The 17,445-nt window shown below is 31.5% G+C and overlaps 1 protein-coding gene across 1 annotated transcript in view; it reads left to right on the top strand.

Moving 5' to 3' along the window:
• The window catches only part of GABRG1 (gamma-aminobutyric acid type A receptor subunit gamma1), an 87,576-nt gene extending 70,358 nt beyond the window's left edge, over nt 1-17,218 (top strand). The window contains exons 8-9 of the mRNA XM_003933657.3: nt 1,574-1,788; nt 11,771-17,218. Of these exons, the coding sequence (XP_003933706.1) occupies nt 1,574-1,788; nt 11,771-12,037 (482 nt within the window). The 3' untranslated portion in view covers nt 12,038-17,218. The remainder of the gene's footprint in view (nt 1-1,573; nt 1,789-11,770) is intronic.
• The last annotated feature ends 227 nt before the right edge of the window (nt 17,219-17,445 follow it).

Below are 17,445 nucleotides of genomic sequence, written 5' to 3'. Positions count from 1 at the left end.
ATTCTATAAATTTTGGTCAAATTAAGAAGCATTTAGCTTATATTTTAGTACATTTAAGAGAGCAAACAATTCAGCTAATGGGATCATATTTGCTGGGGAAAAGAATGAGAATTATGTAAGTTTAGATTTAAAAAAAATACAGCATGCGCATCTGTAATTTAGGGAACATTAGATTAATTGTGGTAAGAACCACACAAAGACTGATGAGAGACAAACCCCTTCAAGGATACACATACAGGGTTGGGGCCCTGGAGGACCTCCCAATTATACATTCTGACTTCTCAAAAATAAAAGGATTTACTCTGTGCTTTCAAAGCAGTATTCCCTTGATATAACTGCCAGCATTCCTCACTTAAACATTGAGATTAAAAAGTAGCTATGCCAAATTTGTTCCCATCCTATGCACAATGAAATGCCAGCAATTCTGGTTATGGAAATAGTTTCTGCAGGGGCAGAAGTGGAGAGTTTCTGAGGTCCTCTGGAAAGCCACATCCCTGTATCCTGGAGCCCAAGGGCAGGGTGTGTGTGTGGACAAACTGCTAACCCAAGTGTCTCAGCCTTGACTAGAAGATAAATTCTTCTGGGCATTCGCACGAATCCCACCCAACCAACCTTTCTGTACAATATAGTTTATAATAAAACCTTGCTAAAAATAGATTTTACCATTTGCAGTTATGGGAAGAGACAAAATCAAAGTTTTCCCTTTTTACCTCAGAGAATTGTTTTCATAGAAAATTATAGCTGTTTACAAAATTATATGGGAAATTTTACTTAGTTTCATAAAACACTTAAGACATTATATTCAGTGTGACTCCAAATAATAAATTTCAATTTAAGGGAAAAAAGTTGGTTTAACTCAAGTTGTTATAAAACCAAAAGCTTTGTTAGTTTGGATTAATTTTGACTATAGGTATGGTGGGAAATGTCAAACCACTGTCACTTCAACTAGAATAATTTCTGTTGCTTATGTGAAAGTCTAGGGCTAGGTATTTCAAGGCGATACATTACAGTATGAGAGATTCAGCCTCCTTCTAGCATTCTCCTGTATTGTAATTTTAATTTCCAAGATTATCTAATATTTTATATAGTTGCTGTTGGTCTGGCCATTGTATTCCAACAGAAGGTAATGAGAAGGAAAGAAAGGCATTCCTTGTCTCTTTAATGTTGTCTTTAGTATACTGTGTGTCGCTTACATTCTTGGCTTGGTTCTCTTCTGCTAGATCTCAGCCTGTGGCCACACTTAGTGCAGAGAGATGGCAAAGTTGTTATTGGCAACCAGAGACCAGCTAAATATTTGATGTTCCATTACTGTGGAGGAAGGAAGGAATGAATATTGGGAGTCAACTTGCAGTCTGCAGTAATTTAAATGATTAGAACTCACAGAAACAAGGAGCACACTGGACACAATATAGTTATGGATACCAATAATTCATTCTGTTCATTCTGTAAATTACTAGTAATCATATTTTTTTCTTTCCATTGTTTATTTTTACTTACAATATTGCCAAATCAGATGGAAGAATATATGTGTTCTTTTATTTTTCATTTTCTATTTTGTTTTCTCTCTCCATAGGTATCACTACAGTTCTGACCATGACAACCCTCAGTACAATTGCCAGAAAGTCTTTACCTAAGGTTTCTTATGTGACTGCGATGGATCTCTTTGTTTCTGTTTGTTTCATTTTTGTTTTTGCAGCCTTGATGGAATATGGAACCTTACATTACTTTACCAGCAACAAAAGAGGAAGGACTACTACTAAAGACAGAAAGCCAAAAAATAAAGCCTCGGTATGTTAAAAAGAAAAATCTCTATTTTATAAACCCCAACTTACTTAGTGATACTGTTTTGGATATTCATGTGATTGTTTAAAGAAATAGGGATGCTTGAGATCCATAACCAAAGACAAATAAAACTAAGATGAAACTGGAGTACCTAACATTGCTCACCAAGAAAAGCGTATTTCTGATTTTTAAATATCTCCCATTGGATCACCTTTGTAAAGAGTGGTTTGCCATGCTCCGAATTTTCCCACAAGTGGTAGATTCTTTTACCTCAAACATTATTTGTGATTTACCTGTGATTCGATATTTGTGTTAGGATTTGCATTTCTAACAAAATTACCTTACTTTTAGTGATGAAGATTCGTCTTTAATGTTAGTATTCAACTGTGTTTGAAAGTCATGACCACAAAGTTCTTCTCTGTTTTTGTATATTTGTACTATTTTACTCTCATATCTCAATTATATTTTTACCTTAACTTATATTGCATCAAGTTTAACACATTAAAATGGATTCTACTGAGTCAAATATAGTCCTGTATGGGATGATTGACTATGTTTTTTTTAATATTATCAATTATAGCAACCTGAAAGTAATAACTAACCCTTATTGAATGTTCCAGACACTCCAATGATTTCATGTAGGCTAAAAGCAGCCCTCTAAGTAGAAATTCAATGATTTGCACATGGACATCCTTAGTTAAGTCAAAGAGCCAAGACTCAGGCTTGAGTCGTTTTTGGTGCCAGAGCTCAAGTTTTGACCCTTCCTTTATATATCCTGTTCTCACAAGGCTGAGAAAAGTAGATGTTTATTTTTTTTTAATTAACAACAACAACAACAACAACAACAACAATTTCAGTAAACACTCTCAAAGATTGGTCGCAAAATACTCAAATAAATGAGAATTGTATCGGACAGCTATGCTTGAGTGGCAAGCTTGGAAGCCTACCATAATGTATATATAATGAGTTTTACATGTTAACTAACTTTGTAAGTTCTAAGAGTCAGTGCATTTTTCCCTCCTCATTTTTCCCATTGTTTTCTTCATAAAACTCTGCTATACTTTTAAGTTATGCTTTACTTTTCATGATATAGTCCAAGGTCAAAACCTGGTATATTTTGCTTTACGATACCCACAATATTCCCAGAAAGCAGAGCACATTGCTAGCAGTACAAATCTGACAACTTGCATTGTAGAATTAGGCCATGACTCTCTCAACTTGAATTATCTGTAGGATATATTTGGCTCCTAAATGTACAAGTCAGAAGGCAATGATGTCAACTGTAATATCCATTGTTAAATTTTTATATAGAGAAAAAATGAAGGCTTTCTACTATTTTCCTTTCATCAAAGTCATGCATCTTCTCTGGATTTTCCATTTTATCATTTTATCATCTATGTTTCATTATTACCTTGAAAGTTTTATTTCTGGAAATTTTGAATGGAAGTTTAAAATAAAAGTAACTAAGGTAGAAGCCAGGTCATATACAATCTCACATGGATTCTCTAATTTCACTCTAAGAATAAATAATTTAGGTACCAATATATTATCGAAGGACACAACAAAAACATGGCTACTCTAGAACCATAGATAATCAGTTTGGCTGCAGCTCATGTACACTCAGCCACAGTTCCAATGCCACACTTACTCAAGGGAGCTTGATTATTTGAGTATAGATTTTAGTCTTATGATTTTATTCAATCATTCATTTATCAAATATTTATTATGGGCTTCCATAATGTAAGCATTGTTCTAGAATAGTTATTTTTTAAAATCTGTATGTCTTTAAAATCTAGCATTACCTGAAATCACAAACCACTAATTAAAGGTAAAGAATAAAAATCAAATTATAATATTGAAATACTAAATGGCAAATAGCAACACTTAAGTTGAAATATTATAATTGACTACTTGAGTACCAAAAATACTTTCTTTACTGCCATCTATAATGAAGTTTGATAGTTTCTTTTCTTGTGCTTTATGAGCTTTTTCAATCCTAAATGATATTTTGAGTGAAAAACCAGAATCAGTAATCAAATCTGACTCCTGGCATGGTTCAGTGTACAGCCATATGATCTTGCTAATCAGGTAAATCAGAATGTACTTTTATGAGAAATAGGCAGCTCTGTTTGCTGTTGTCTAAAATCACCTACTTAAGGGCTTTCTGGCATTTACTTTTTTTTTTTTTTTTTTCTTGCAAGATGTTGTAGCATCTTGCTATTAAGCCTGTGTTAACTGTTTGTGATTTCACCCCTCCCTCCACCTTTCTCTTTCTCTTTTCTTTAATTGCCCCATTTTCTTTATTAGACTCAAAATTCTGAGTAGTTTAAAATCTAGCATTTTCCTTTTAAAAAAAATTGTTTATGGCTAAAGTCAGGCTAGGATGAAATACTTTGGCTAGAGTCGCTGAAAGGTCAACATGTCTGTGACTAAACAAAACTAAAATCCTTTTCTTAACATCTCATTGACTGTTTTTTCTCTTTCTTTCATTTCTTTTTCATGCTTGCTTTCTATCTTTCCTTCCTTCTCTTTATTTCTCTTCTTCCCTTTCCTTCTCCTTCCTTCCCCTTCCCCCTTCTCCCTCCCTTCCTTCCTTTCTCCTTCCCCCTCCCTCCCTCCTGTCCCTTCTTCCCTCTCTCCTTTCTTCCCTTCCTTCCTTCACTCCTTGCTTCCTTCCCTCCTTCCTTCTCTATTCCCTTATTACCATATTTTTATTATTTCTATTTTTTTGTACACATCAATGACATTTTGGATTGCTCCATATGCACATCCAATATATATTTTTATTATTAATTATTAAGTATATAATTCAGGTGTGTTTGTGCCAACATTTATTTTTAAGAAAATCTAAGAAGTTAGCTTAATTATGTTTAACTAAGGAATCAAGACATTTTATGCAGCAGATAAAGGCAACAGAAAAGCAATAGTAATAAACCAACCATTGCCAACTAAAGAGTAGTTTATGTTGAAACTTGAATATTAAGCCCATAGGCTACCAGAAATCTCAGAAAACCATGTTGTACCTACTTCAGGGGACTGCTATAGCCATTTGAGCATTGAAATTAGTTATTTTTAGTCTTCTGATTTTTTTAAAATGTGAAATTATAGAAATTTATTTCACCAGCTATGGACAAGACATTATGGAGGCAAAAAGAGATTCAATGTGTTCTTTACTTTCAGGGATAGTTACACCCAGTTATGAAAAATATATCACAAATATAAACATAGTAAGATACAATATAAATTACAGTCCAAGATAAAAATCAAAATTAAACCAAGAGTCTGTGAGGTAATTAACAATCAGATGAATAATTTCTCACACTTTTTCAAAAGTAATATATTTTTACAACAAATATAAATATGATATTTTATTATTTTTAAATAACAATACTCTTATTTAAAAAAAAAAACTTTCATGAAAACATAAAACATATTTTTAAAGGAACTGTTCTTGTTGAAACAAACAAGTATCATAAGGCCAGACCTACATGGCCTATGCCTAGCATCCCAGGCGATCTTCAGATATCATGTAATATGGCCTGTGAAATACTGAACAAGGCACATAATGTTGAAAAGAATCTTGCATCAATTTTGGTCGCAGTGGAGTGGAGAGGATTCATTTCATTTCATGTGTAAATAATTCATTCATAAAGCATGTAAACTAACAGAAGTTTGGCAGAGAAAATTCCAGAGAAGATGTGGCTTCACTGAAGTAATATTTTGAGGAATAAATTGCAGTTTTTAAGACAACAAATTACGAAGAACATTTAAGATAGAACTATGTCAGCTGGATTGAGCCTTACATGTGAGAATAAAAAGGATTCTAGTATATGTCCTAAGCTGTGTTGGCCAATATAATAGCCACTAACCACATACAGATAGGTTGGGTTAAATTAATTAAAATTAAATAAAATATAATATTAAGTATCTTAGTAGCACTACTTACATTTGAAGTGCTAAATAGCCACATGTGACTTATGGCTATCATATTGAAAAGTGTAGATATAGAACATGTCTGTCATCACAGAAAGTGCTATTGGGTAATGTTGATCTAGAAAATAGGAACCTTAGGGAAGAAAATAACCTAAGTTGAGGATAAAAGAGTGGTTTATCACCAGGTTGTTTAAAATCTTTAATGCCATGTTAGAATTTACATTTTGTCTTGTTAGCACTGGCAAGTTACACGTGTTTTTAGGCAGCATGGTGTATTTCTATGTATGTTTTCAGAAAGTATTTAGAAATAGTATACTCTACATACTTCAATGGCAAAAGAGGCAGGAGATAAATTTGGAGACTATTGCAATAATCCAAGAAGTAATATAATACTAAAAGCTGAAACCAAGATATTAGGAAGAAAATAATAAATAACAAGTTTCTGGGTCCCCCTCCACCCTGCCCCACCCCACAGTCCTCACCCGTGGCTCCTTTTCAGCAAAGAAAAGACTTTCATTTGTGTCAGTACATGCCTATTGAATAAACATTTTTCTACCTCTCAGAATACTAAAATAATGAAACGCTGTATCAATCCACAGTTTCACAACTTATAAAGATTCTTTCTTATAATATATTTGGCAAAGCTCCCAGGAAGGATTATGTGATATTGGTGAAATGTGAAATACAGCAAGAAGGTTACTTAAACAATTGTAGAGTCAGTGCATGGTGGAATGTTTTCAATAGAGTATCAGTTGCGACAATAGTCATATGATGCATCACTGAAGTGTATAGATACCACCAATGACAGCTCATTTTTCTACCTTGGCTTCCAAATAAAACTCTTATTTTTATCTATATATTTATAGATATTTTTATAGTATATTTTTATCATGTATTTATCTTATATTTATCTTCCTATTTAAAACATCATAGGTATTACAGCAGAAAGGGACCAGATTAATCATTGAGTATAATTCCCATTAAAAATTAATTTTAAGTATACCATGGGATCCATGCAGAATACCATTTGTGATGCTGGAAGTGCTGCCAAAAAGAAGAAAAATAATAATTTTAACAATGATAATGGAGCATGGGTGAAACTAACAAACATAGAACAACTCATAAATGTACAAATGAATAAAATTCTCTACCTAGCACCATTTGTCCCAAATCTTAGAATCAACCACATTGTAACCATTTCTGTTTTTACATTCTGGTGATGATTGTTTTCATTGTACTTCTAATTCTTGCAGTACCAAACTTCAAGACATCTATAACTCTTTGGTATAAGAGAAAAATTAGCTCTTTTGTTGTCTCTTATTCTCTCTCTCTCAATATTTTAACCTATTAATAGTTATTATATTATTTAATTTTAAAACTTTAAATAATAGACAAATCTCTACTTCTGAAATTTTTATTAATTCTAGTGCCAATTTTATTATTATTATTTGCAGATAAATCTTTCTCTTTTCTTACTCAAAAATTTGCATTATCATGTTTTTTAGAGTGTAACAAATTTCTTAAGGATCTGTACAATTTTTGTGTGTTTTGATCTCATCTCTTTCTTCATTATTCAATATTCTTATGTTTTATTTTTAAGAATGTTATCAATTCTTTGTTTTAATTGAATCAATTTTCTGCTTGGAAACTACTAGTAGTTGGATTTTAGACTTCCTAGGTTCAGCATACATTCCAGATTTTCTTTTTATCGTATTTTGAGGCATTTTTTCTATATGATGAGCAGTTGTGCTTTTTTTAATTTTATTTTCATACTTTATTTTAAAACTTTTAGCTTTTTAAAAATTTACAATAATCTTATGAATTTCTGAGAGGTCTTATTTTATAACTGTTTTTTCTTCATTTTCGTTTAAGTGGATGCATTATTTCCTCAAGTATTTCTGAGTGGACTAAATAGAAGATTAATGTTCCCATATTTCCTAAAATATTAAAATCAGTAATTCCGGCTGTTCATTTTCACTTTTTTCCTTTGTATTGTTCACTTACCTCAAAACTGCTTTGTGATTGCTCCCCAAATAGGCCTGGTAAGTGTGCATGCAACTGTCAATTTGCAACCATCAGATTTTTTTTTTTTTAATTATACTTTAAGGTCTGGTGTACATGTGCAGATCATGCAGGATTGTTACACAGGTATACACATGCCATGATGGTTTGCTGCATCCCTACCATGGTCATCTACATTAGGTATTTCTCCTAATCTTATCCTTCCTCACTTTCCCCACCCCCTGCTATCACTCCCCTATCTCTCCCCACCAACCAGGTACTTTTTCATATGTGTGTTTGTGGGGCATGACATATGATTCCTTCCAAATATACACACGTACATTCTAAATAATAGGATGATGGTCCAATACTAGGACATTCCATTTCCAACATTAAGAGCCTTAACCTTTCCCAGGTAACTTTAGAAGTTATAGAGTTTAGAGATGAACAAACCCCAACTGTCAGCATCTTTATTCTCTACATGCACGGTACATTGAGCTACGGTTCAAAAGAGTGCAGCTGATCTGGATGTGGACATTTAGCCAACAACATGTTTTCCATCCTATTTATTACTCCCATTCTGCCTTCTTTGTACTGAGTATCTCTGACATTTTGATGGAAAGAGTAGATTCCACAGTTTTCAATTTGCTGAGCCTTTCTGAGATGTGTCTTCTTTGGGTTTGATTTATCCATTGGCCTATTTCCACCTGCTTTTTGTATTTCAGAAATTTTTCAGAATTCTAAATGCTGATTGGCAGCTCCTTGTCACCAAGATTCACCTCCTGTCAATTTTTTTTCTGTTTTTTTTTTTAGACAAGGTCTCACCCTATCACCCAGGCTGGAATGCAGTGGTGTGATCAAGGCTCACTGCAGCCTTGACCTCCCAATATCAAGCCATCCTGCCACCTCAGCCTCCCAAATAGCTGGGACTGCAAACGCATGCAACTACACCCAACTAAGTTTCTTTATTTTTTCCTCTCTCTCTTTTTGTAGAGACTGGGTTTTGCCATGTTGCCCACACTGGTCTCAAACTCCTGGGCTCAAGAAATCTGCCTGGCTCAGTCTCCCAAAGTGTTGAGATTACAGGTGTGAGCCACCATGCCCAGGCTTCTCCTGTTGATTTTTTAATACTGATGGGATAATCTCTAATTTTGGAACATCCCAACTTAAACAGGATTTTTTGAAGGAGTAAAGAGTGCTTAGTTTAGCATTTTCAGGTGCAACATTTTATATGGGAAATTAATAATAGTATATAGTCAGTATTTTATAATATAATCATCAAACAATATTTGCTATTCATATTACTAATATTTAATAATTTTAAAGATATTAGCAGATAATATAAATAATACTTATCTGTAAATGCTGATTTATCACTTAATGTTTATTTGATATTAGTATAACTTGGTGCTTAAATATATTTTACTAATATATAAATAGACAAAGATATTCTTAATAGTGAAAATGGGATGAATTTCTCAAAGTAGTAAGCTTAGCTATATTCTTAACAATTTTTAAAATTTTAAAAAGGTATATTTTAAAAAATTATTTCATTTAAAGTAGTATATTCTAATCAATTATGTTGTTTCTTTTTAAATTGCTTTAACTGATGTATTATTTTTTAATGTTTGCTTTTTTGGGGGGAAGCAGGGTCTATACTTGAGAAATTAAGATATTTTTCTGATTAATTTTTCAGTGGTTTCCAGGTCAGAAATCTGGGCCTTATCAACATTTTATTTTATTGATATTGTGTTAGATTTTTGGCTATTTTTCTCAACGTGTGGAAAGTCCATTTCTGTTTACTTTCATCATTCATTGAAACATAGTTTCTTCCAGTTCATGAACTTGAGTTTGGAAAGGATGGGGGTAGGGGCAGGAAAATCTAGAAAACTGCAAATTTAAAATGTCTTTGCAACAGAAACTCTCCATGATACTGCTCACCAGAAATTAGTCCATTATTTTAAAGTAAATCACCTTGCAGTTTTTCTTCATTTTGGTGCACTAAAAAGTTAATCATTTATCTAATGAACAATTAATATCCTCTGAAAAACACACAGTTTTTCCACTTATGATAATGCTGCTTCATATATGGAATGTGTTTTCTACCACATAATCTTCAAATTGCCTGCTAACAATTTTTAAATATTAATTTTCATTTTGATTAGCATATGAGTATATGCTATTCAAGCATCAAGTGACAAGGAAACGGATACCACTTTGTCTCCCTCTCTCTCTCTCTCTTTTTTATTTACATGATTTTAGTGCTCCATAAAAATTTAGGAATGTAGTCAACTATCAACAAGTTCCATCCTCAAAAGGTCCGTCATTAACATTTAATAAGATCCTGCCTCTGCTTTTTATGACATAGCTAAGCAAGTTTAATCATGAACTTATTTGTGTTTATGACATTTCTCCTTATCTTCAAGGTGCACATTTTGTCTCTAATAGGAATATTGTGACCTGCATGATATTTTAATCTTTTAAAAATATTACTAAATGTGAATATTTGATTATTTTTGCATCTACTGAAGTTTTAATATTTGGTAACTTAGATTTTATTTTTCTTTTTAGAAACAAAATGGACATGAACATAGATTTGAGTTGCAAGATATTTTAAACTTTAGTTTATAATTGTAAAAATGTTTTTCATAAAATATTTAACTTTATTGATCTATTTCAAAATTTAAGATGACAACATTTAATGAATATTTGCATTAGAAAGGCTGTAAGATCTGGTTAAAAACATTTTTATAAATTTGGGACTATATTTAGTGTTTAGATAGTAAATTTCTGATTACAATAAGTTGTAAGATTTCCATCTTAAGATAATCCTCAAGATATGTGGAGTTCTGAAAAATGAAGAATTACTAAAACTGAAATATTTATATTTTACTTGTGAGTTTATTAAAGTAGTCATTAATTTTTTTCCAGTAACATTTTTCTGTAGTCTAGGACTTTGTTGTTGTTTCTATTGTTATTGTTAGTATTTTTATTTTAGCATGAATTTTATGATCAATTGTGATATAGTCTTGTCAGGAATAAACAGTAGCAATAACAACAATAATGGTGTTACCTACTGGCATGTGATTACTTGCTATGTTTCAAACATTTTGCTTCATGTTTTATTTCCATCATCCCATTTAATAATAAAACAAATCTACAGTATTTGTATTGCCATTTTTGTACAGAAGAAAGCATAGTAGCAAATGAACAGTCATATTTCCAGTTTACATTTATACAACTTTACTGGGCAAAGCTAGAAATTAGGCACACATTTGATGTTGGTGCTTGCTTTAATGTTCTATATTATTCTAACTTCGTCAAATGTATAATACTTTCACTTTTTAATTATTAATTATTCAAAATCAAGTATTACAGAAAGTTAATTTAGCATGTTCCAAATAAAGCTGCTGATAATAGTAGCTATTATTACTGAGCATGATGGAGCATTGATCCTTTTACATAAGCTGTGAAATATACTTATAGCTGTCACAGAAATTAGGTGCTAATATAATTCCAGCTATGAAGACAGATACATTGGTAGAATGAGCAGAATTTGAACACCAGTTGTTCCCAATTCTGAGTTCTTAATTCCTGCACATCATCTTTCCCAAATATGATACCTTGTGCTTACCCATCACAACCCCCATAATTTTTTTTGTTCATTCATAGCTTCTCAAACTTTTTGCATTGTCAAAATGTCTTCTTTGCTATTTCTCCTTTTTATTAAAGTAAATAAATAACATATAACAGCAAAAAAAGACATGTAGCACTGTTAATGTTTTAGTGTAAAATATCATAGAACATATAGTTCATTTTTATGTTAGAATTAGATTTGTGATACATAATAATTTAGTAGGTCAACTTTCTAAAAGTGTAAAATGTATTTTATTTTTCAGGGCTATTTCATTTCTGCATAATAGAAAATACTGATTTTTGAAATCAAGATTATTTTCATTACTTATCAGTCTCCTAGAATTTGCCTTAAGGGAGAAAATGATCTCTCCTTATGCTCCTTTTTTAGTGTCAAAAATTCATTTATTATTTTTCTCAGATGTCTCCTGGTCTCCACCCTGGATCTACTCTGATTCCAATGAATAATATTTCTGTGCCACAAGATGATGATTATGGGTATCAGTGTTTGGAGGGAAAAGATTGTGCCAGCTTCTTCTGTTGCTTTGAAGACTGCAGAACAGGATCCTGGAGGGAAGGAAGGATACATATACGCATTGCCAAAATTGACTCTTATTCAAGAATATTTTTCCCAACAGCTTTTGCCCTGTTCAACTTGGTTTATTGGGTTGGCTATCTTTACTTATAAAACTTACTTCGTGAGCAAAAATCAGAGAAGTCTGACTAAGTTCAGTAGAATCTTTTGTATTTCAGTAACCTGAAGTTTAAATTTAAAATGCAGAGAAACCAATGGTTAAAATATGAGTAGCATTGTAACTATTTTAAGGCCTGCAGAAGTAAATAACATAGCAGCTTTTAAAAACGGATTAGTTGCAAAATCCAGTAGATTAAAATACTCACATATTTTTACTTAAATTTTCTTTAATTTACTTATAGTTCTTATAATTTTGAATTTCTAAGTTCTCTGATTCATGTTTTAAACTTGAATTGATTTTAATACATATTTTGTTTAAATATAATCTATAGTTTTTGTAATTTGAGACTAAGGACTAATATTTATGTAGAAACATTTTGCCAAAAAATATTTTTAATTTTTTTCTTGCTTTTTATTTGTATACCCTGCTTAAAATACAGTTACTTAATAACATAAAGCCATAGTTTTCTTGGATTCATCTCCAAGCTACTGTATTCCCAAGAAGAAACTGATTTATTTTTAACTTATCAATTGCAGAAGACCTATAAAAAAGTCAATTTTTACCTGCCTTTTAATCCAGTCCATTTTCTAAAGCAATATTAAACAGAACTCCAGTTACATTTACTTAGGTGATTTGCAAGCTTGGAAGGAAGCCACCAAAGTCATTTTTTAAGATTGCAAGATAAAAAAATCAGATAAAATCGAACAATTTTATTCTCCGCTTCATAGCATTAATAATGTATGATGAGGTTAACACTGAAATATTAAAATCTACCAATGCAAATTAAATGCGGAGAGAAATGATTATTTTTCTTTACATTTTATGAAAGTGTTGCAGACCCTAAAATAACAAAATATTGGGAAACAATGCTTTTATTTACTCATGTCGTGAAAAATTATTACCTGGCAAACTGAGTTGCAGGTCATATTGAGGAGAGGATCTTAAATCTGTGCTATTAGCATTGTTTTTAGACTAGTAAAATTCAGAAACAGTTACAGACCTGCATTACATATTGCCTCTTCTGGTTCGAAAGCTCTGAACCCTGTCAGTTTCAAAACAACTTTATATATTGTTATAATTTTTTTTTTGCTAGAAAATTAGGGGAGCCTCAAAATCATGTTAAAGAGGGAGTTTTGTTGAGACCTCTTTAATGAACATGAGTGTGAGAGCCCTCTAAATTCTTAGAGTCTCACAGGATGTAAAATATATCAGTTAATAGTTTTCAAAATGTCTCTTTAGTTAAGAAGAGGGTTAAATTTAGGCTTCAATGGTTATAATCCTGTAAGTAGTTTGACATATCAATTGTTTATGAGATTCATCACATACGTTTCTGGAGAACTACTAGGATTAGCTTGAAAATAACCTTTAAAACATGTTTCTGTTGCCAAGACCAGTGATCATGATGTAGAGTTTTATGATCACGGCCTAACTTACTTAAGGTTTGGAGGGGGCGGGTAACCTGTCACCTGTGCAATTGACACTCTAGTTTTTAATGTTATAATTCTGCCATATGGTTAGTGAATCTCTGGCATGGTTATACATATGTATTAGAAATATATAGGTTTTCTTTATTTTTAATTAATTAATTAATTGTTTACTTTGTGTTCCCTGCTAACTCTGAATTTTTTCACGTGCTCATAAACTTCTGAAAAAATAAGCATGAATCAAATGATAATGCCCAATAGCCACTGACACTGCTTTTTTCTTGAATGAATAGCCAAATTAAACTTTGGTCATCTATATATTCATTTACACATTATTCATATATTCATTCAAATAACATTGAGTTCTGATGGATGTTTTTAAAGTTATGCATTCATTTAAGGATAAATAAAAAAGTACTCATAAAAAATAAAATCACTAAAATATTGTATGGCTATTTTCATGTTTTAAACTGTAGCTTACTCATTATCATGAGACAGTTTTGATTTTGGGACTCTTTCAAGTGTATCTGAGCATGACTATATTTTAAAATACTTAAAAGTGCTTGATATAAATAGTGTTCCTTCTGAAACACAATTCTATGTAAAAGAAAAAACAAATAGCTTTGATTTTCTCTTTGGCATTTCATTAACTTGGTTTTAAATGTTAACAATATTTACAAGTGAAAATAAAATTTATAAATATATGAAAGATGCCTTTCCTTGTATATACCATCAAGCAAGCACTTTGTTTTCAAAGCAAGTGGTACTTTGATCAGTTGTATGTAAATGTGTGATCAGAAAGAATGGTGTACAAATCTTATTTCTAAAAATAAGAATAAAGAAGTAAAAATGCATTTAGACTCCTTTTTCAAGAAATCAAATACAGCTTTTTTTTAAAGCTGATTTAGTCCATTTCCTGTTTCTCTATTCCAAGTATAAGTTTCATAATCTTGAGAAATAATTTTTAAAAAATCTTCCCTTTTCTCTGGTGAGTTAAACCATAATTTATTGAATTAATGAGAAATTTAATTTCCTGGATGCTTTAAGTGATTTTAACACTAGCATAGACCCTAAAAGTGGATATAAAGAATTGAGAAGGATAAGTGGAGCACAAGAAATAGAATCATTTGTAAAAATGTTTGCTTATATAGACCTATTCTCTAAAGATGTTACCAGGATCTAGAAATTCTGAGAGGTGAAAATGTGTTTGGCATAATTTTATTCTTTTAGATCCACAATGACAGGATCATATTTTATTTTATTTACCTTTGAATTCCATGGACAAAATTAGGCTCACTTGAAATTAATTTTTGTAAAGCCAAGTAAGTTCATGGAAAAAAAATGTAAAAAATACATAGATTGCTTGAGAATTTAATAGAGATAGGGAAAAATTTCCCAGTAAGTCTAACTGAAATTTTGATATATGTAGGAATTAGCAATTCATTGGAGGCATTTTATTTTAAGCTGAAGAGAGATTTCATTAATAAGTTTTTAAAATTGATCAAGTTCAAATTAAAGCACAGTAGATGTGTATAAATATGAAGGCAATTGTAAGGATTTTTTTTTCATTTGTGGTTCCATATTCTGACATTAATATATCACCATAAAATAGACTGTTTTTGTCTCAAGAACAATAATAAAATTGAAATCTGCATTCATATCAATTCAACATCAAAAAGAATGGCTGACAGTTCTTTCCCACCAAGGTCCCCATAATTATAAGTGTTAAATTGTATTCCAGGTCAAAATGTTGTGAAAAATGCACAAAACACTTTAATTTTACAAGAGAGGAGCTTTAGATAAGATGATTTTAGTAGATTAAAATAAATAACCAGTACTGAAGTAAATGTATAACAGATGAAAAGATACATAGATAAAATTTTCAAAGCTATACCAGTGCCTATTTTTACTCTAGCAAAATTTCCTGTAACAAGATACTACATTGGAAATTATTTCACTGGTCTTAGCACTGGGAATGAAGTTACCCAGTAGACACTTAATGCTTTACTGGTTGTCTCACTAGAAACATTTATTTCTGACCTACCTAGTTTTCTTTATATCATTAAATTTATTCAGCTTCTCAGTGCTATACCATATGACAGCAACACATACTTGATATTCCATTTCTGTTGGCCATTATTGCTTTTTACTGCTAGGGAGGTCTTGCCAGACTTCTATACAGTTACAAAAACCATTACCAAGTCTTTATAAAGGACTTTCCAAATGGAGTTTTCAAACACTATTAACCATATCGCTCTAGTTGATTTAAGGTCAGTTCTGACTTTTTGTGTTTGCATTTTGGAAGTGAGGTAACCTTATTCAAATATTTATGCAGCACTTTCTGTGTACAAAGTACTGTTCTAAATACAAAAGAAAATATAAAGATGAAATTTCAAGGAAAATATAATGCAGTCAGAAAGATGAGAGGATTAGTTACACAATTTAAGGGAGGGAGGATATCTCTAGGGAGGTTTTGTGGAGGATACATGTTTAGGGATGAGAGCTTGGGGATTCAATAGGTGAGAGGGACAGAGATCACAATTTCCAATTGAGTAAACAGCTTGAGAAAAGAAACAGAAGCATGAGCACAAATTAAAATTCCAGTTTCTTTGGAAGATTCATATAGAGACAATGAAAAGTTAGGTTAGAACAATAAACTAAGAAGCATGAATGTGGACATCAGGAGGCTAGGCAAAATTATACAGTCATAAAGAGTTCACAGAGTTCCTTAGTACAAAAGAGACATTATTAAAATTTCTGCAGAAGTTTCATCTTATTGGTGTGTGATGGTTTGAAGTATAACAAGCCAGTTAAGAATATAGGTTTATAGTGGATAATATGAGGTTGAAATCTGTACCCTTATGACAGAAGTCTTCAGTGGAGAGAGGGAAAGATAGCCCCAAATAGAAAGAAAGACATTAAGCTTTGATCAACAGACAACATTACTGAGACACATGGTGTGTTGGGTGGAAGGCATCCTGTAATAGATACTTGTTTGCATGTAGATGAGCACAAAGACACTACAAGAAAACTAAATGTTATGCAATCTTGTTTCCTGTTCCATTTTTATCAAACGCTTATTTTTTCTATTGATTTATCTTTTTCACACATGAAGTATGAGGAAAAAATAATCTGAAATGTAAATCATAAAGTGATCTGTCCAGATTCTTATTTTTTTTTTTAATGTTCCTCACTAAACGGATTTTCTATTCAAATAACCTTTTCCAGTTTTCCAACAAGGAGAATAAGAAAGGAGAATTGTGGGTAGAAATCGTCTACTGTGTGAAGAGAAAAATCCAGAAAGCTAATTTCTGATCCTCAATTTCTGAAATATTTCTGTCAGAATAAATAAAATAACTGTTATTGTTGGAAGCTGAAACATACTTGGATCTTTTGAGTGTGTGATGGTAAAAGCTGTGATAACTGAAATGCAGTTAAGCAAAAAGGGCTAATTAGTGGACTTTTAAGACGTTATTTACCTAAATGGAAATAGTTTGGTTTTCAATCCCTCATTGTAATAACACTTACTTGCAACCATTAAGTGTATATAGTCATTTCCTATAATGAAGTTTTATGTCTTGTGATTATAATGGCTTCTGTTATTCTGCTACTGCCTCGTTGTTTTGAGGAAAATTTATAAGTTTGTGGCAAAGTATCTCAGTTTTTCAAAGTGTTCTTTACTCTCATGATCCTTAGTACAAAAATAAACCCAGTAACATGTTATAAAATAAATATTTACATTCTCTTACACTTTGTCTTTCTTGATAATCTTCATACAAATATATTCCTTCACTGTTTCAAGTATGTGATCATAGGTTTAGTATTGAAGTTCATTTCTAACCTATGTAATTTCATATTTTTTTTCAATTAAGTACCTTAAAAAGTTTCTCCTTGATTGAGACTTTTGAAAAGGAATTTACCTTCAAAAGGTTAGGTAAACATAATTGAAGCTTATGCATGATTTTCACTGGTCTATG

This window comes from Saimiri boliviensis, chromosome 3 (assembly GCF_048565385.1).
Source record: "Saimiri boliviensis isolate mSaiBol1 chromosome 3, mSaiBol1.pri, whole genome shotgun sequence".
NCBI classification, from domain to species: Eukaryota; Metazoa; Chordata; class Mammalia; order Primates; family Cebidae; genus Saimiri; species Saimiri boliviensis.
This window is presented reverse-complemented; position numbering and strand designations above follow the sequence as displayed.